This window comes from Poecilia latipinna, unplaced genomic scaffold (genome assembly GCF_001443285.1).
Source record: "Poecilia latipinna isolate Pla-1442-1.1 unplaced genomic scaffold, P_latipinna-1.0 Scaffold309, whole genome shotgun sequence".
NCBI classification, from domain to species: Eukaryota; Metazoa; Chordata; class Actinopteri; order Cyprinodontiformes; family Poeciliidae; genus Poecilia; species Poecilia latipinna.
Genome location: NW_015112925.1, coordinates 368,470 through 388,917, shown reverse-complemented (window position 1 = coordinate 388,917; position 20,448 = coordinate 368,470). Strand labels below are relative to the sequence as shown.

The 20,448-nt window shown below is 39.2% G+C and overlaps 3 protein-coding genes and 2 long non-coding RNA genes across 8 annotated transcripts in view; all 5 read right to left on the bottom strand.

Moving 5' to 3' along the window:
- Positions 1-622: 622 nt before the first annotated feature.
- Positions 623-4,629, bottom strand: c8g (complement component 8, gamma polypeptide). 3 transcript variants are annotated; one of them, XM_015034732.1, is made up of 7 exons: positions 3,974-4,629; positions 2,765-2,904; positions 2,336-2,406; positions 2,154-2,261; positions 1,963-2,067; positions 1,758-1,793; positions 623-752 (listed from the first exon to the last, which is right to left on the bottom strand). In XM_015034732.1, exons 1-7 carry the CDS (start codon positions 4,157-4,159, stop codon positions 733-735), a joined length of 666 nt encoding a protein of 221 aa, XP_014890218.1. In that variant the 5' UTR covers positions 4,160-4,629; the 3' UTR covers positions 623-732. The 3 variants fall into 3 exon arrangements, with proteins under 3 accessions (XP_014890218.1, XP_014890217.1, XP_014890216.1); XM_015034731.1 differs by lacking the exon at positions 623-752 and having other exon boundaries at positions 895-1,793; positions 3,974-4,218; positions 4,249-4,629; XM_015034730.1 differs by lacking the exon at positions 623-752 and having other exon boundaries at positions 895-1,793.
- A 490-nt stretch (positions 4,630-5,119) lies between these two features.
- Positions 5,120-7,274, bottom strand: msrb2 (methionine sulfoxide reductase B2). Its single transcript, XM_015034734.1, has 5 exons — positions 6,966-7,274; positions 6,470-6,567; positions 5,660-5,736; positions 5,429-5,576; positions 5,120-5,326 (listed from the first exon to the last, which is right to left on the bottom strand). Exons 1-5 carry the CDS (start codon positions 7,081-7,083, stop codon positions 5,195-5,197), a joined length of 573 nt encoding a protein of 190 aa, XP_014890220.1. The 5' UTR covers positions 7,084-7,274; the 3' UTR covers positions 5,120-5,194.
- Positions 7,275-7,612: 338 nt separating this feature from the next.
- The window catches only part of armc3 (armadillo repeat containing 3), a 26,383-nt gene continuing 13,547 nt past the window's right edge, over positions 7,613-20,448 (bottom strand). The window contains exons 14-17 of the mRNA XM_015034724.1: positions 9,535-9,612; positions 9,227-9,391; positions 8,838-9,000; positions 7,613-7,897 (exon numbers count right to left, since the gene is read on the bottom strand). Coding sequence (XP_014890210.1) covers positions 7,694-7,897; positions 8,838-9,000; positions 9,227-9,391; positions 9,535-9,612 — 610 coding nt within the window. The 3' untranslated portion in view covers positions 7,613-7,693. The remainder of the gene's footprint in view (positions 7,898-8,837; positions 9,001-9,226; positions 9,392-9,534; positions 9,613-20,448) is intronic.
- Positions 11,566-14,271, bottom strand: LOC106948859 (uncharacterized). 2 transcript variants are annotated; one of them, XR_001425266.1, is made up of 3 exons: positions 14,031-14,270; positions 12,524-13,784; positions 11,566-12,396 (listed from the first exon to the last, which is right to left on the bottom strand). It is a non-coding gene; the product is annotated as an uncharacterized LOC106948859 (long non-coding RNA). The 2 variants fall into 2 exon arrangements; XR_001425265.1 differs by lacking the exon at positions 11,566-12,396 and having other exon boundaries at positions 12,583-13,784; positions 14,031-14,271.
- Positions 14,911-19,219, bottom strand: LOC106948858 (uncharacterized). The gene is made up of 5 exons (XR_001425264.1): positions 18,899-19,219; positions 18,436-18,489; positions 17,630-17,674; positions 17,309-17,352; positions 14,911-16,467 (listed from the first exon to the last, which is right to left on the bottom strand). It is a non-coding gene; the product is annotated as an uncharacterized LOC106948858 (long non-coding RNA).

The following is a 20,448-nucleotide window of genomic DNA, read 5'->3' as shown; positions in this document are numbered from 1 at the left end:
AAAGCGAAGCAGTACCCAGCAGGTCCCGCAATGGAAGCATCATTGTTTTTGCTTTTATAGTTATAAAAAAAAAAAAAAAAAACATTGCATAAAGTGGTTAGACATATTTGCAATCATTAATCTTACTTCAAGAGCTACTTTTTCAACTTTCACTCCATGTCAATATTCTGAAAGGAATGAATTATGTTCATTTAAAGACAAAAACAGCTAAAACGACGACTGTTTTTATTTTCCTGCAGTTATCCATTAAATGCAGACTAGCTGTGAGGGGTTCAATCGCTGAAATTTGCTGAATCAGACCCTCCCCCTCCCCCTTTTGTAAGGAGGCAACAACTCACAATCAGCCGGTTATGTAACCCTGTGTGACACACGCAAACACACAGGGTGGAGGGAGGAGAACGGGTAAGAAAGTTTTGGACCACAAATTGAAACCAAACCCTCTGATCCCCTGAGGGGATTCCAACCTGGGCCTTATTATCCCTGGTTTCTCACTGGCACGCCAAGAAGCAGCTTGCGTAAAGTCACAGACCTTTGAAGGTTGATGAGACCACGACGAAAACAAATGATGTACAAAACTACCAAAAGGTTAAGATGTGGATTTGAAAAAACTGAAAACAGTCGGTTGACTTCACCTCGTTTTGCTTTTAATTAGGAGCAAATTATTACATGTAAAGGGAACTCATAAGTTCAGTTCCATCAACTTTCTTGGGTGGATGTCGGAGCTCCGCCTCTTCAGCATGTGGGGACACAGTCTGGAAAACAAGAAGTGACAACATGAAATTACACTGGATGTACACGGATGCAAGAAATGGATGTTGGGTAACTTGTTCTTCTCAGCGTTTCATAAGTTTTGCACGTGCACATCCTGCAGGAGCAACCCGACTGACCTTAAGGTTTTAGTCAAATTTCTATCTCTGTGTCCAGGTGATAAGTAGAAACAGAGATTAAATGTTCTCAGGAAATGAGCTTAATAAGATCTTTAATTTGAGCAAGTTGAAATAAGAGCTTTACATAACAGAAAATGCTGAAAGCTTTGCAAAACTTTGTAAATTCAATTAACCATTGAATGATTTTTATCTTTGGGGCAGAAGAGCGACATGTTTCTCAACAGTAAGAAGCACGCAGAGTTTCTATAGAGTCTAAAATTATGAATAGCTGATATTGATTACGCAGTAAAGGATGTTGCAAAACAGTCATTCCTTCAGTCGCTCATGCATTGACTTGAAGCCTTGCAGTTATGTAAAAGTAGACAACAGGAAAAGTCGACGTCAAGTCAAGGCCTGTAAGACTCTGAAAGGTTTCGTTTTGAAGATTTTCACAAAGGCAAAGGAGCTGACTTCAGACCATGTTTAATACATTTCCCGCAGAGCTATATTATTTTATTATTAGTGGAATCATTAAAAACATCAGAAAACATGTTCACGCTTCACTAACATGACATTGCTGATTAACTGAACTGGTTATGATGGAAAACGGGATGGCTGGAGCTCAAATGTTGTGTTTTGGATTAGCTTATCACAATAACTAACATTTTTTCATCTAATATTAGGAAGATATGTAATTTCAACATCATTGCTGTGCATTGTGGTGATGATATTGATTGTGATTATCCTACAATATCCTCATTACGTTTTTCTCCATTGTGTTGTCTCCACCACTCAACCTTAATGACTGCACAGAAAATACAATATTTTAATAAATACTGCTAGTTCTTCTTATTAGATGAGCAACTTGTACCCAACTGTGACAGATCTTACTTATTTTGTGGTCCTGGTCCACTTCACCACAGTGACCTTAAAAGTAGGAAAAGTTTTTGTCATTTATAAGACATACAACATATTGTGCATGTAAACATTTTGTCCCAGTTTGCGTCATTAAACGCTGCTCTAATGTGCACACGGAGCGTTAGTTTTACACTTAAACATGCTGTGTTTTTGTTTGTCACCATGGAGATGTACTTACTGTAGGTGGGGAAGGGGAAGAGGTAGGCAAGACCCATGCCATGTTTTTCAGCAAGCTGTTCAAACTTAGTCAGCATTGGCTCGGACAGGTCATCCACAGACCTACCTGTGAGACATCAACAAGCACTTACAAGCACATCTTTCCTGCGTTACCGTAAATCAGTCAGAAATACACATAGATGCTGAACCTACTATAGAGCTTTGCTGTGACCTTCCCGAGTTTCTGATAGTACAAAACTGCATAGCTGGTGTAGTCTGTCTCTCCAATCACAATGTCGGTGTTGAGTTCAGGACGAGTTCCTGGTGAGAATAACAATAATCAGAGCGGGAAAAGCTGCTACGCGTTACGGAAAACCTGGAAGAGAAGAACTGACCTTTAAGCGTTAGCTTCCCCGGGGTTGAAGTTAGATGATATTCCTGCAATATCTCCCAACATTGATGATTACTGAGAAGGGAAAAGGGGAAAAAAAAAGAGAGAGAGGAGTTTGTGTGACTAATTTTCATTATTCCGTTATGTGACAGATATTATATAAAACTCCATTCTTCTGCTCGGAAGAAAAGCGATTTACCGCCTTGACATCAAAACAAAAGTATTTCACACAAACACATTTTTTTTTCAGTTTATTGCTGAGTCAGTTTCATCAAAAGCTTTAAAAAACGCAGAAGGAAAGCTCATTTTATTTTCCCTCCTCTCCCTGTTTTGTTTTTGTGGGCACACAGACCAATTCCATTGTCAGAAATGTCCTTGCTCAGACAAATTCTGAGAATATATGTGAGCTGTAAGTAATTACATGCATACTTACTGTCTGGTTTTAGTGCTAACTGACAGAGTTTGGGCGGATGGACCTGTCAGGGTCATGACCGTCGGCTCCACCTTGGTTCCATGTTTTATCAGGTAAGAACACTTGGAGGCCGTATTAAGGAGATACCATCTCCCTGTCATCTGTAACAAATGTTACGTTACACAGAGAAAGAAAACATAAAAAAAAAAAACACTTTAGGAGGAACATTTATTTTGTAATATTTGACCAGCTTGATCTTTGTAGTAGCTGCTGGTGTTAAGGTAGAAGACAAGTGGGCCGACAACACATATTTGAGGAACACCATGCATGCATACATACTGCTGTAAAACACCATTACAGTGACTGAAACTACAAAAACCAAGTGTTATGTCATTTTTTTGTAACTAAAAGTATAGTTTCTTTTGTTTTGTTTTTGTAATCGAGCAGCCCAATAATTTAATTTCGCTCTTTTTCAACACATTCAAAAATTTAAGGTCTGCAACCAGCAGAAAGTGTCCCAATACAAACAAAAGCACACATCTGTTTCAAATGTTGTGTTCTACCTTCTTTAGCCATACTCAGCCTCTATTTACCTAAAAAAAAATCCCTCTATTGCGTCAACAGTACTGATAAGAGTTTCACAACCATGCCCCAAGAGACAGCGCCCAGAATAATCTTTAGAAAAGCTAAAACAAAACATATCAGAAATTACTTCTTTGGAGAACATGTATTTAAAAAGTACTACACATTCCCTAATTCTTTTTACCATTTTTAACAAAACTCCACAGAACATCTTACAAACAAAATGTTTTATAATAGTCGGTTTGAGGAAGCAAAACCCACTGATTTCTGACGATCTTCACCTATTTTATCTATTTTATCTCCTTTTTTTGCGGCGTTGTTTTGCAAAAGACCTGAAAAAAAGACTGAATGAGAATCACTGCCAGTGTGCAAAGACCAAAGCCTGAAAAGTTATTTGTCAATGGTTGTGATCAGTATGTAAGATCTAATTCAAATGAAATAACTTTCCAAATAAAATAAAACAAATTACAAACTTATGGCACAGGTAACTTGTACATCTGTTAATGTTATTGAAAACATATATTTTTCTATAAAATCTAGTAATTTTAGCAAAATGTCTGACAAAAATCTATACATTTCCATGTAATCCCGGTTTGTTAACATGGATAAGCTTGGACTGTACTTTGAATTTTACTCCCAGTCTCTTACCTGCTGGATGTCGATATTCTGAGTCGGTGGGGTTGAGTCGATGGGCTCGACCTTTGGCTTCTTCGGTGGTCGTCTTTGAGGTTTTGGTCGACTCTTGGCTCCTCCCACAGCCTCGGTGGGAACCAAGAGACAAAGGCACAACAGCACCGCTGCTGCAAGTACACATCTACATCCTCCCCTCATCATGTCACTGACAATCACGGCTTTAAGGCTCTATTTTCTTGTCAGATCAGTGTGCTTCTCTTAGTCCTAATTTTCTTAGTTTGCAAAATTCTCTTATCTTTGTGCTGGACTCCCTTTCCACCTCCGTCTCTGTTGTCTGCTATCCCTTATCTGTTTTACTCAAACTCTTAAGAAGATATAGACACAGGAGGGTAACAAGCATTGTGCAAATGAGGATGACCCACCCAGTTAAACATTAATTTGGCTTACTGGTACAGATAAGGCCATTTTTTTGAGTACTGTGCTAGGTTTTTCTAACAACAGGGGGCAGCAACAACTTTTTAAAACATATTTTGGGAAAGAAAACGTCCAAAATGTAACTGAGATACATTTTTATGGCAAAAATACATTAATAAGTACATAAATGACAAAAATAAGTAATTTCCTTCAGATTACAGTTTAAAATAAACTTAATGCGCTCAACAGACATTAGTAAAAACGGTAACACTTTATTTGAAGGGGGGTGAATAAGACTGTCATGACACTGTCATTAACATAACATAACACCTGTCATGAACATGAATAAGCCTTCATGAATATTTATGACTGTTGTCATAAAGCGTCATTTGGTAAATTATGACACTTTTAATACAAAGTTGACATTATTCAAAATGTTTTTATGACAACTTGACATTAACCAAGAAATCATTACTGATATAAATTTGTTATAAAAGTATTACTGATTGCACTTTAAAAATTACGTAACTTTATGTTATTAAAGGTAAAGTTTAAACAGTAATGATTTATTGTTTAATGTCAAGTTGTCATAACAAAGACATTTTGAATAATGTCAACTTTGTATTAAAAGTGTCATAATTTACCGAATGACGTAAAAACACACTTGCAATGACTTAAAGGGTACATACTGCATGTTTTTTTTTTGTTTGTTTTTTTTTTAAAGAGTGTAGCACTTTATTTTTTTATTTTATCAACCGATTCACTTCTGGTGAAGCCCACTTGTTCTGTGTAAATGCTACAATCAAAACTGAAGCAAGTCCATCACTTCTGCTCTTCTGTGTCAGCAACACCATTTTCTCTGGGTTTGAATTTGAGGGCTGCGCTGTTTATACAGAACCGTTGCCCCGTCGGGTCTGGTCCGTCTTCAAACACATGGCCAAGGTGGGCATCGCACTGTACGGCAAATATGCATTAGTCAATATATATCTAAAGATATGGTACAACTAAACGGCACAAAGCAAGCTAAGCTTTCAGATATATTAGAAAATAACTCACATTTTTACAGAGGATCTCTGTCCCAGCACTACCCAGGCTGTTGTCAGGGCGACGAACAATGGAGGCCTGGCTCTCGTCTCGCTCCCATGTCCCATGAGCCTCTTTGAATGCTGGCCAGCCTGTCCCTGAATCATATTTAGCTTCTGAACTACAAAAACAAGAAGAAAAGCACAACAAATGCGCATTTAACGGGAACCTTTTGGCAGATGCAGATTACTTTTTAATGCTTACCTGAAGAGGGGAACATCACAGCAAACACAGTGGTACATTCCCATTTCAAAATGGTTCAAGTAGATTCCACTAAAGGGCTAAACACACACAAATCATTTTATCATTTTATAGTCCAAAAAATGAGAGTCTTGAGGAGGTTTATTTACAGGATAAATTCAAACTAATCAACTGTAATGGTAAGCTAATAAGCACAAGAACTCAAAAAGGTTAGTTATTGAAGCAAAAGTATCAGTTGTTCCTTAAAATCTTCCAAAAGAGAAGTTCAGTTAAGGAAACGCCAAAAACTCATAGTATGAAATGCACGTTGTGATCCAGGGCACAGGAAAGTCTTTGATTGACCATACTAAGCGCAGTGTAAGCTTTTATACTGGCACTATTCATTATCACTGTCAATTAATACCTATAACTTTTGTAAACTGGTGATTTTCCTTAGTGTCTCTGAGCTCTGTAAGTCGACGTAGCGCAGCGCTTCACCTGCTACTTCTCCTAAGCTGATTATCTGACTGATTGGGTTTCTTTCTCTGCAGCAGAGTTGTCTTAATGTAAAGAATGTGAAAATTTTCAAAACCAAAACAATACACATTAACACATCTTCAACACTAGTGTGCAGTCGTAACATAGAGGAAGTAGTCTGACCGAAACTAAAACAGGTCATCGTTATAGTAGTGAGCAAAGTCCATGTCTTGTTTTTGATGAGATGGCATGAAGTCGGTGCCCGATTCATAGGTCATGTTCCAGTTGCACAGATTTGCTTGGTTCTTTTCTATCTATACATTTTGGATAAATTCACTCCTTTTTCCTTTGACTCACCTCTTCAGTTCCTTTCTCTCTTGTGACGAAATACTGCTCTGGTGTCAGCTTCTTTTGCCAGTCTGTAGTCTTGTTGTAACGTGTGAGAGACTTGAGGCCTGCAGAGAAAAGCAGTCTTTATATATCTAAATATAAGGACCAAGTATGAGTTGTGACGTTCTGGTGCATTTTGCACGAAGTATTCATGACCTTATTTGGAAACGCATCACAAAGAAAAGGTTTACTGTATGATTTTCAACCAAATTAACACTTATGATGCCAGGGTGGAATTTTAAATCGCTTTATAAAGCATTTGCACAAATTAACTTCATGACAAGTTGGATCACACATTCTCTTTTATTACATTGCCCCTCAATAAAAACATTTAAAGCCTGCAATAAACATGGAAAGCCCCAATATCCTGTATCCGGGAGAGAAGACATGCAGAGGGAGAGCAGTCAAAGGTCGGGACACAGAGCAAACTAATGCGGGACAAATTAACTTTGCTCTATATTACCTGGAGATGTGGAGAAACAGCGGACGAACGGAGGGATCCTCCGCGGTATCACCGCTGATCTGACCGCCGCGTGTTGTTGAGAAACCGCAGCGAGGAGGCGAGCGACAAAACGCGACATGTTTCCCCCCCGGCGGTGTGTCAAGTGTGTGTCGGTCGGGAGTCAAGTGCAGCGCGGATTATCAGTGGAGCCGAGCGCTCCCGTTACGGCGGGATATTTCATGCTGCAGCGAGTTCACGCTGGTCTTCCAGGTCAAAAATCAAACCTTCACCTGAATGGGCCAATCTGGACTCACTTCACCCGCTTTTATTGCAGGGGATTGTGCAAAAAAAAAAAAAAAAAAAACCTGTCGTCAGTGAGCTGCTGCTTTCTGATAAGAAAACGCTTCAATGGGAAGGAAGTTCGTTTAGTAATACAAGTTGAGGTAAGACCGCAATTCAGGATGCATTTTCAATGAACGACGAACAGTCAGGAGGTGAACTGGATTTATTTCTACATCCTGAATCTGTAAGTCAGGATTAAAATATATATATATATATATATATATATATATATATATATATATATATATATATATATGTTTGGTCTGATTAAAACAAACATCAGTTTGGCTATTGCATGCAAAACCAAACAAAAAAAATAAACACAAAAGACGTAACTTATAGTTTATTGTATAGTTCTTTGCTATAGTATATTGAATGTTTGTACAAGTATGTGAAACAGAATGAAACTATATAGTCTGATACTGCTGAGCAGCTGGGGAATCAATTGGCATTAAGGTTCCAGGCTGATGCATAAGGTCCACTATGTAGCAGATTGGCTCCGGAGACCTTAGGTTTTCATGGACCTCCTCGAAGAGAAGAACTTCATTCCAGGCCCGATTGTAATCACCGCGAACAAGAGTGCAGCTCTTTTCGATGGTATCGGCAAGACACTGAAAAGATTAAGATGAGACAGAATGGGACGTAAATACAGATCACTACCAAGTGTTCACAACCCATTTACACATTGTGTCATCTGAACTACAAATTTTATTTTATTGGGATTTTATTTTAGGCATGTGTGAACTTCAACTTTCATGCTTTGTCACAGATTTCCTATCAGATTTAGATCTTTGATGAGGCTACTACAACACATTAACACACTTTTATCCAAACCATTTCACTGTAGCTCTTTAGCTGTATGTTTATGGATGTTGTAATGCTGCAAGGTGAGCCTCCACCCCGTCCCAAATCTTTCACAGTCACAGTTATTTTTCCAGAGTTGCCCTGAATTTAGCTATACTAATCCTTCCTTCATATTCTACTAGCTTACTATTTCATACTGAGAGTCCCCTCAGCATTATTCTGCCACCACTATGTTTCAATATGTTAGTTTTCCACTAAACAAAGTGTTTGGCAGGCCAAAATATTTTGGACTCATCAGACCAGTTCATTCAGGTTGAATGAGGTTTGCTGTGTCTCTGTGTTGCTTGTGAAAAACTGCAATTTGGACTTCTTGTAATGGTCCTTCAACAATGACTTCTGTATTTCTTAGAGGCCATATTTGTGAAATGCACAGGTAATGGACTCTGCAGCTTCTCAAAAGTCACTTTTGTTTTCTTATTGATGCTCTCCCTGGTCAATGCCAATTTAGAACAACAGTCTTTGTCTATTATATGAAATCTCAATAAAATATAAACAGTTTTGTGCCTGTAACAAAAGTCCAACAGAGGTGTTGTACACACAAACTTAATTTAGATAAGAATAAACCATGCAAAAAGGAAAAAATTGGATTTAAAGTAACACTGACAACATTTGGTGACAGGAAAGCGGAGGACGAGGAAGACAAGCAAAAGAGTTAAGAACCTGCTAATGCTCTGTGGAAAGTCGTACCTTGAAGAGAAGCGCTCTGTGGCAGTAGGTTCCCTTGTTTATCATACCAATGGGAATAACATTCGACTTCAGCTGAAACCTGAGGTCACTTTGGTGCAGCACCCAGTCTAATTCGTGCAGCTTTTCCAGAGGCACTGCTCCACCCATGGCATCACTCACCAACCTGACAGCAACCGCAAAAAAAACTCATAACAGTTGAGACATTCCAAACTTAAAGTGATTTTGATCTACAAGAAGCTATCTCTGATATAATAATATGCCTTTTCAAATTGTGTTTGTTTCCAAGATTTTGGCATTTAAAAAAAAACAAAAAACTAATTTCTATTCTCAATGGCATATTTGATATATCATTATTTAACAACATTTTACCAACATAATTAAATGTATACCTGGCCAAGGCCGCATACTGCTCTCGTTCATCTGTCAGTGAAAGGACGGAGTCTTTGGCCTCTTTAATTAGCATAAGCAGGGAGACGTCCCCAAAAATAATTGGTGACTTCTCTGTAAGAACATCTTGGGGCTCTTCGTCGGGTTTGTCTTTCTCTCTTTTCCTTCTATACAGAGAGATAGTTAAATCCAACTGTAATAGAGACGAATACTCATGCCTCAAATTTGATACTAAAATTAGTTCAGGTTAAGACTTTACAGCAAAAAAACATTTCTTTTGATATTGTATGTGTCCTAATATTCCACCTACTTTGGTGTCATTCGTCCTTTCTTGATTTCTGATTCTGTTGGGCTGGGTTTTCTGTCTTCTGCCAGCTCTACTGTCTCTCTGTGGCGCACAAAAGGTTTATGTATGTAAAACGGTTGCTTTATGCAGGTGGATTTGTATGTGCGTTTATATATGTCTGTGTGTATGTATTATTTTCATATTTATTTAGAAGGGATTTGGGAAATAGGAAGACTATTTATGTTATGAATTACTGAATGGAAAAGGTGTGTGATTATATAAGTTAAACTTCATCATGCTCCTTTTCAGACTCCATTACAAACTATGGAAGAAATCTTCTCCACAGTTACAAAGCCTTCTTTTAAAGTCTAATGAGATTTGTGGTTGTAGTACAGGTGGCAGTAGTTAGTTCACTATTTGAGCTTTTGAGATGATGATTAGCTTCTCCCAGCAGTAAAAACAACACCTCTTTGCCATGGATAAGCATCATACCAACTACCCACAACTAAAGAAGTAAGAGCAAAAAAAGACGGGACAACTGTCCTAAGACGCAATGCCTCAACAAAAAACAACCATGAACAAAAGAATAAATCAGAACCACCCTAACACTGTATAACCCTCCTCCCCCCAGTCACCCACTACTACAATGGTGGGATGAGACCCCAGCCGTGGGATGGGAGAGCAGGATATCAACTTCCCATTGACTACCAGAGAGAGCTCCAGAGACTTGGCTCTCTTCTGGAAATGGAGAGAGCCAGGTGGTTTGAAGAGAACCAAATACCTATGTCCAGAGAGAACTGGACAATACCAGAGCAGAGTTAAAAAGGCAGGAAAGACTGAAGGGGATGACTAGACAACAACCGACAGCAGAAGAGGTTTTCAACTCTGAGTCTCTCAGCCGTGCTGCTATCACTTCCCAGGTGCAGAATGGCATAAAGCACAAGCGGAAAATGCAGCTATAATTAACACCCTTGACTGGGGCACATGGACAGACATTATAGACTTTACACAAAAAGTTAATCACAGAGGCAACTAAAATCAATCAATAAAAAAATCCTTTCTGAATATCATCTCAGGACTCTGTACTAAATGCGTCTCTCTGACTGGGATCCGATAGCGTTATGGACCGGACACTTTGGAGCGTCTGGTCAGGAAGCTCATTGCAAACATTTAGTTGAAATGGCGCCTTTAACTCCAGTCTCNTTGTTTAACAACCATGGCATCCCTGTTCTTAATTGGCCAGCAAACTCACCTGACCAAACCACATGGAAAATCTCTGAGGTATTGTGGAGAGGAAGCTGTGATTCTCCAGATCCAACAATTCAGAAGAGCTGAAGGTCACCATCAAAGTAACCTGGACTCTCATAATACCTCAGCAGTGTCACAGACTGATCAGCTCCATGTCTCACAGCATTCCCACATACTCTGGTGCAGAAGCTCTCTTCTTTCCGACTGAGTTCCACACTGGGGAACTGGATTCTGGACTTCCTGACCAACAGACCTCAGTCTGTCAGGATCCACAACAACGTCTCCTCCTCCATCACCCTCAGCACTGGCTCACCGCAGGGCTGCGTGCTGAGCCTCCTTCTCTTCACTCTGCTGACGCATGACTGCTCAGCAAGACACCCCATATAGTGAAGTTTGCAGATGATGCATAACGAACAGTGATGAGTCCAAATACAGAAAGGAGGTGGAACACCTGATGCAGTGGTGCAGAGACAATAACCTCTGCATCAACGTGAAGAAGATCAAGGAGATGGTGGTGAATTTTAGAAGGGACAAGGATCCTCTTCAGCCCCGGAGAAGCAGTTGTGGAGGTGATCTCCAGCTACAGGTACCTGGGTGTGCCTGTATCCAGTGACCTCACCTGGAGTACCAACACCTCCAGTCTGGTCAGGAAGGCTCACCAGCATCTCTACTTCCTCAGGAAGCTGTGGGAACTCAGTCCTGAGGAGCTTCTATCGTTGTGTGGTGGAGAGCGTTCTCTGCACCTGCATCACCGTGTGGCACAGCAGCTGCACTGCTGCTGAGAGGACGGCTCTACAGCGGGTGGTCAAGGCTGCACAGAGGACTGGGGAGCACCTTCCCTCCACTTCAGACCTCTATACAGCACGATGCAGGAGGAGGGCCCTCATGAAGGACTCCACTCATCTTGCACACAGACAGCTTATTGTCTGTGTGCAATATTATTATTATTATTATAATAGCACACACACACACACACACACACACACACAGAGGCTGAGGAGCATCCAGAGCAAGACCACCAGGCTCAGGAACAGGTTCTTCCCTTCAGCCGTCAGATTGCTGAACTCAAGCTGCACCTAATTCAGCTTCATCTTATAAATTATTTGCAACACACACACACACTTTCTTTTAATAGACATATCCATACATCACATAAATTACTTTATTCTTTATTTGTGTAGTCCGAATTTCATACCCTAAACAAGCAAAGGTGATAAAAACTTCTTGAATCCTTGAATTGCTGCAGTAATTTAGGGACAAGGAGCCCCAACTAAGTACTGAGTCCTGTACATGCTAATACTTTTCAGTTGGCCAATATTTCTAAAATTCCTTTTTTTCTATTTTTCTTAATATTCTAATTTTCTGAGATACTGAATTTGGGCTTTTCATTAGTTGTGAGTTATAAACGTCAACATTAAAAGAAATAAACAATTGAAATATATCAGTCTGTGTGTAACTAACATCCAAGTTTCACTTTTTGACCGGAACTGCTGACATAAATCAACTTTTTCATGATATTTTAATTTTATGGCCTTCACCTGTAATGTCTTCATGTCTGATGACATGAAGGCAGACATCAGCTGCTACACACGTTGCTTGTCACATGAGTCATGACTGAAAGTTGACTGGTAAGTCTCACTGCAAACAGTACACGAGAAAGAAATTATAGCGTTGTACTGCTTCAGTTTTACTCTGTGTATTAAAAATAGACTGATAGGTAACATTTATTATTAGGCAGAATTTGAACATTTCAGAAGAAGCTCACCTTAGGCTAAGCTCGTCTTCAGCAGTTCCTTAGAAAAAAGCTTATCTCCATTGTCTGCAGTGTCTTTCTTTTCACCAGTCTCTTTCAACTCCTGGATATTTTCTTTATCTTCTTCCACTCCAAGAATTACACTTTGTCGTACACTAACAGAGATCACCAATGCTTGTATGATGCCATAGATCAAAGCAAACTGAGGGAGATACTCCTGAATCAACCACAGCAATCCTGCCATTCCAGCTGTTGAGACAAAAAACATGGCCATGCCATGAAACCACAGCCTCAGAGCTCCCTGGACACCAAACACCTCCAGGATCAGTTTGGCAGGAGGGGACACAGTCCACAGGAAGGCCACTACGAATAGGTCAAACAAATGCCGAAGGAAGTTGAAGCAAATTTCATAGTGCTCTGGTATAATCTCCAAATTCCAGCTATCTGTGAAACATCTGAATGGAGAGGTCAGCTGAGAAGGAGTGGGAGATGGGGGAGGGGTTCCATAATCAGAAAAGTCCCCGTCAACATCACCTTTCCTTTCTCTCAGGCTGCTTTTAGCAGTTTTTCTTGACCACAGATATGATGTGGGGAGATATTTGCTCCACCACCTGGACACCTGTAGCTCTGTCTCTGGTTTTCCTGAGCCAAGATCTTCTATTTCCATGGGTTGCAATTTCTCCTGTGCCTCCCAGTACTCCTCTCCTAGAGCACTCTGGTCACTTCCTTTTCTCCACCCTCCCCACATCCAAGATCCCCAGTTACCTTTAGCAAGCTGCTTTTGACGCAACATTGGGGTATTTTGTGAGGTACAACTACCCCAGAAGCGCACCCACCCCCACACTCTTCCCACTATAGAAGACATTACTTATTAAAAGTTTAACCAAGACGAATTGGAGAGATAATCACCCTCTGCAATTTCTCTAATGCCAATATACCAAGAAGATTCAAGCCAGGGCAATAATAACGTTTCCGGGCCAAACACACCCGTAAGGCGTGTTGAACCCGTTCAGCAATTCAAGAGGCGACTTGGCCTCTGTACATAGCTAAATCTGCCTTTGACAAGCAGTGTCTCTCCTATACAAAGCCATCAGTCATGAGTTATAAACATAGCATTTTGCCATGTTTAACACTGTGAGCTCTCCAGGTTGTTTTCAGTAAGTCAGTACGACACCCAGCTAAGCTTATTCCCAGCTACTGTTCAATTTTGGGGTTTCGAGACGAACTTCCTGGACTCCCTGTATTCCGAAAGGTATTACTCCGAATCTCAAACCTGGAAAAAACAAAAACAAAAACAAAACAGGAAATATTTGTAGTTTTAATAGTTTTGTTGTCTAGTACCACGTCAATATCAGAGCTACCAAGCTAGCGGCGTAAAAGACTTAATAATTGCCAACTAGCAATAAAGTTTTAGCCAGAAATGTCAAAGTTATATCAAATTTCCTCTTAAACCTTTACCCCTCAGGGTTTTATGTTCTTTAAGTGTAGCTAATATGTTAATAAAGCGCCAAATCTTTACCTTTTCGGCCAGGTTAGCTTATCACATCTGCTGCTGCCCTTGTACGCTTTCCCTCAGATAGCTCAGTTACATTCTTAACATATGGGCCGTGTAGTTTTAAAGTGCCTGAAGTCGAAGAGAAACTAAATAGTCAACCTGAAGAAGACTGATGCCACGCATTTCCAACTAGAGAGGTCTACTGCCTTACAGAAGAAAGACGACACAACAGATTAACCTTCAAAATAAAAGTCACCGGAAGACCGTGTGGCATGAAATCCAGAACATATAAACTCTTAACCCCAAATGCAAAGATTACAGTTTAGTCAAAGGTTGCGTTTAAGTCGCTATTAACTTAACGTCTTAGACTGAAATATCTTGGTTGAACCTGCAGGAGCTTAAAAACGCAGGACAGACCGTCTTCTTTATAAAAATATGAATAGTTCAAATTCAAAAATACTGTATTAATCCTAAAAGGAAATGAAATGCTTATCTCAATTTGAAAATTTTCAGTTATTGCAAATATTGATGGCTGTGGGCAGGAAAGGTTTTTCACAGATAGTTTGACTAAGACAGCCTCATGAAGAGAAGGGTCAGAGTTTTCCATAATCTTCTTGATTTTATGAAGAATCCTTCTTTGTATCATCATCTTCAGAGGCTCCAGTCATCCCCAGAGCAGAACCAGCCTTCTTTATCAGTCTCTTGAGCCTTTTTAGGTGCCTTATTGTGATGCTGCTGCCCCAGGTAGTTAACTGCATTTGTAGTTTACTATATTGCCTTTGTTCAACTTTATAAGTTTGTGAACATTTAGGCAAATACATCAACTACATTCCAATCACACACAGATAAGAAAAATATAGACCTTAAATTATGTCAGGCTTTATTTCACAGACAAGCCAATGTGGTGTGGACATTTAAATTGTTTATTTGACATGCAATCAACATACACTGAAAAACAGTTGTGTTGCTTCACGGATTGTGCGTCAATGGATTTCTTCAAGAGACCAATGAAATCAACCACAGATTCACTAATGTTACACTAAATAAACTCCGTATGCCATACCTCACACCAAATAAACTGCATCTTTTTATTGAGGTTTATGAGGAATTGAAGCACATCATACAAAAGAAAGAAAAAATTCCGCTACAAGAGCAAACGATAGATAAATTGAATACGTAATTAGCTTAAAAATATACATTTCCAAACTATTCTTAACTAAACATAATCATACATGAGATTTTCACATATAAAAAACTATAACCTAATAGTGGAAGTCAATATTATAAACATGTTCAACTGACAGCGAATTCCTTCATGTTGCTGTTTTGTTCCACATTCTAGATATTTATACAGACCAAAATGAAATATAACAATGTGCAATATCTGTGAATTTTCATCTTTAATTTTACCTGTAGTTAACTGCCCCTTTAAGTTCTGATGCTTTTGCTTTGAGTGGTCACACATGGCCGACCTCATGCAAATCGCATGAGGTCGATTTGCAGTACTGCCAGTTTGTTGGAAATGAACACTTTAAAGTCCTATAGCTCGATAATGGACATTGAGCTGTGCAGCTACTGCTCTGGTGGACATCCCTCCCTACATCCAACATGCCAATGGCATGCTCCCGCATAACTTGAGACATCTCAGGCATTATGACTTGTGACAAAATTTTACATTTTGGGGTGGCCTTTTATTGTCCCCAGTCCAAGGATTGTCCAGCTGTTGCTCATTTTGTCTGATCACTCACTGGACATGCCCCACCCATGCATTGGGTAATGCTCACTGACAGAAAGTTGGATTACAAATTACACACAAATCAGGAGAAATATTACTTTTGTACAATAAAATATCAACAAATGCTCATTTACAGTTGTTAACTCCACATGGCAATATTTGACATGGGACGTTTATATTTTTGTTTAGTATAGAACAGCGGTCTTTAGAAACCGTTTCTTCAGAAACACGGTTTGACCCATGCAGAGTCCGTATGGGTCATTTTAAAATTGATAATTGTGTTTTCTAATGGTATACTGTAAAAATAGTAATAGTACCTGACTGACTACCAAAATTAATTGGAGGTGTTTTAATGCAGGGTGATTAAAAAACAAACAAACAAACAAACAAACAAAAAAAACAAACAATACTTACAGATAAGAAAACAGAATCACGGACAAAACTCGGTTTCTGATTGCTGTGACTGCTGACTGAACAGATAAGGTTCCAGGCTTAACTAAGCATGGCTGCTAGCCTGGTCTGGAGCAGGCTGGCTTCACAAAATAAGTCACCATGGTAACTTATGTGTTATTTCTTTTGTAACATTGAATTGAGGCTTAATTAAGACAGGATATCCAGAAAATCCCAGCTTAATCTGCTATCCTGGTTTTGTGAAACAGCCCTCTAGTTTGTATATAACCAGAATGACAATCAGTGAAGCTTTAGCCTTGATTCAGAGTTCACTACCTGTGAGAAGACAAGAAACATTAAGGTTAATATATTAGTTGGAGATGTTTGGAAACTTTGCAAAACAATCTTCTTATAACACCACCTTAAAATAAGAAATCTTGTTTGGTTGAGTACATCCTTCTGTACAACAAGAACTGAAACTGACCAATGTGTGCTAATGTCTAATCCCATTCTGCAGCTGGTCAGTAGACTAGAGACATGTTTAACTAGCAGTTTCCTCTGAGCTCCAGTGATCTTGATTGTCTCAGTGCGCTGCGAGTAGACTTCAGTTAACATCAGTAGAACCGAATAACTGCATCATCATTGACCAATCAGACCCGTGGAGCAGTTGCCGTTTCATAGATGCTTTGCATTCAATACAAAGGTTATTTACTTCAACCCTTTTTTAAAGCACTGTATAATTTTGTAGTGTAAAACAAAAACTAAAATATTGAAATATTTAATTCAATTCATTACTCAGAATTGATGCAGTGTTGTCAAAGGCCACTGCCCTGTATATTTTAGCCACGTCCCTGTTCCAGAACACCTGATTCAAAGGTCTGCATGACCTCCTCTGTATGCCACCCAGTACATACAGTTTGTTGATCACAATATTTTTCAAAATGGGTGAGCTTCACCATATAACCATGTTTGTCGGAGGTCTGCTCTACTTCCACATGGGGGGAGCAATCTGGCCTTGGTGTCAAGTTTATTACAGTCAATACTGATTAAATGTTGATTGTCGTAAATATAAAAGTTAATCAGAATTTAAAGCTAAAAGTGACCATGACTGCACAGGAGAACACAAGTTGTAATTTTATTCTATTATTAAAACAGATTTTAATGTTAACATACTTACCTAAACTTCCACATGGACAAGAGCAGATGATCTACAAGGAGAAACTAAAATAGGAAAACATATTCTAATTAAAAAGGACTATAGTGATTTAATGGGTATTTTAGCCCATTTACTGCAAGCTGTTTGTAAACACATGCTGAAAGATTGCCAGCAGTGATCTTCACAAGCAGTTAATGAATAAAGCATCCAATTAAGCTGAGGTTATGTGGTCAGTGTACTGTGAAAACAACTTCATGTTTTTTTTTATTTCAGAGACTCTAGTCTAAAAATCATCATTCCACTTAACCCAATAGAATAAAGGCTCATAGATTCCAGGCTTACCTGAAGCAAGACATTCCGTCTATGGCTACATCACCGAACAGGTGCCTGAAATAATAATAATAAATTAGTATAAACTTTTACTAAATCAGTTTGAATTACAAGTATATAGGATGCATGTTCAGTGCAATCTCAAATAGCATCACCATATTATCAGAGACTCTAGTCTAATGAATCATCACTACAGCATTTTAATATATTACATAATTCAGTGATAGGGCTGGGCAATATATTCAAATCCAAATGTACAGTTACATTTGTACAAGACCTTTCTCCAGTAACCATGGAAGTAGTCTTGGAAACTGTGGGCTAACATACAGGAGCAATTTGCATGACATGGCATCAGTAGATGTAATTCTCATTCAACACTGCAACTGAAATGCATAACAAAGAGGGGAGGTTCAAGATATAAAAGTTCAGAGTAGCATTATGACAACACACCTCAATTTTGTTAATACTAGGGTAAGCACTAAAAAATAGCATAAATTTGTTTTAATATAAATAATTCATCTGTTTTATACCATGCTATCATGACAAAGTGACAGTTGTAACAAATATGTAAAAGCCATATTTTTCTGTAGCTATAAGTAGATTTCACTAGAAAAACAAAACCAAGAATTTAAATGTACATGGATTTTCCAGAGAGACAAAAACGGAATAGGAAGGATAAAAACCAACAAAATGCTTGCAAACTACGGGCAATAAAACCCCCAACACAAAAACGTATTCTATTATGTAATGTAGGGTATAAGTATGAACAGAATGACTATTGCCCAGCCCTACTGATGTTGAATTTCAGTGCAACTCACCATCACCTTATAACTACTGACTTAACCAGCAGCCACTCGGCATCCATCTTGATGCTGTAAAAGAAAATATGGGACAGATTAGATATTTTAGTTAGGTAAAAAAAAGTCTCGTCAAATCCCACATTTTATTTACAAAGTCAGATTTATAACTGAAAACAGTTATATAAAACACAGAAAACTTTCTGGAAACAAAATAGCAAAAATGTAGCTTTACAATCTGAAGTAAAGCAATTTTTAACAACTGGATCATCAGCTGCAACACAAAGGGGAGATTGTTTAAAATATATGTTGCCGTTTAGTGAAGTTAGCTTGATCTAAGTATGATGGCTTTGTGAACGATCCAGTTTAAGCACTAAATTATTAACTAATATAGACATGAAATGACGTGAGCAAGGCTTTCCGTATAGACACGTGAAGAAATAACAGTTTTCTAAAGGATAAAGTTCTCTACTATTAGGAATACCTCATGATTGTTCCTTTGTTCTTCAGAATCAGCCGGGTTGTATGAACCGATTATCAAGTAACCCCCATTTGGTCAGCCTCCATTTCTTATGTCCTTGCCACCCCACGTGCTCGGACAGCGAAGCCGGTGCACATGGTGCAATTTTCTTTCAGCTCGCAGTGAAAATAAATAGAAACCCGACCGAGGGTCCTTGCTGTGTTTCACACAAGCAATGCATCACACAGAATTGGAACTCTGTTTTGGCTATAATCTTGAACAACTTCTCCGTATGTATGTATCCTTATCTCACACCAAAGGACAGAGGCTAAAACATGGCTGTCAGCAGTTTATATACGAGGGTCCTCTCAGAGCAAAAGTCATAGGTGTCCTAAGGAATGCCAGGGTCTTTTTTCTTTTTTTTTTTACAAGGCTCTTTTTTCCTTTGTGTAACTGGGGTCTTCAAATGCCATAAATGCCATAATCTAATCCAGTTTCTTATTTACTATTTTACTTTTTCTGATAAGTCGACTTGCAAAATTAAAACACGTAACCTTGTGACGCCCATAGTCATTAATACGGGGACGCCCGACTCCACCAGCAGGACCTATTTTTTTCTTTCTAAACTTTATTGTTAAAAACGGTCAAATCTTACAAGCACACAAACTTCTTGTACAGTATCTTGAGTGACTAGCAGTCAACGAATATATATAAGAAAGAAACAAAGGGGTTACAGAATGACATGAAAGCCTAACACAACAAGTGATTATTATTAGAAAACAATAAAGCATAATAAACTGAACAGCTGGAATTATTGTACAGGGTCTTAATCATGAAATGGACGTCAAAAACCAAACCGGACATACAGAGCAGAGCAACATTCTTTGTCTCAATCATTTTCACAGAGTTGAACAGAAGTTAAATTTATTTTAGATACCAGCAGGACCTGCCTCAAATAATGTACCACGGTGTCTGTGTCAGATTGAGTAGAATATGAAATGAAAAAAAATTCCCTTCTCACCCTCCGCAGGTGGTCTCTCTCTCTCTCTCTCTCTCTCTCTCTCTCTCTCTCTCTCTTTCATCCTCTGAGCTCGGGTCCTCTATCAGAGGCCTGGGAGCTTGAGGTTCTCCTCCAGTATCTTGGCTGTGCCTAGAACTGCACATTTCTGGACTGAGATGTCTGATGTTGTTCCTGGGATCTGTTTTAGCCACTGCTCCAGTTTGGGGGTGACTGCCCCGAGGGTCCCGATGACCACAGGCACCACTGTGGTCTTCACCTTCCAGGTCTTTTCCAGTTCCTCTCTGAGGCCCTGGTATTTCTCCAGTTTCTCGTGCTCCTTTTTCCTGATGTTGTGGTCACTTGGTATTGCTACATCCACCACAATGGCTTTCCTCTGTTCTTTATCCACCACCACAATGTCTGGTTGGTTCGCCATTACCATTTTGTCTGTCTGGATCTGGAAGTCCCACAGGATCTTGGCTCGGTCATTCTCCACCACCTTTGGGGGTGTTCCCCACTTCGATCTCCGGGCTTCCAGTCCATATTCTGCACAGATGTTCCTGTACACTATGCC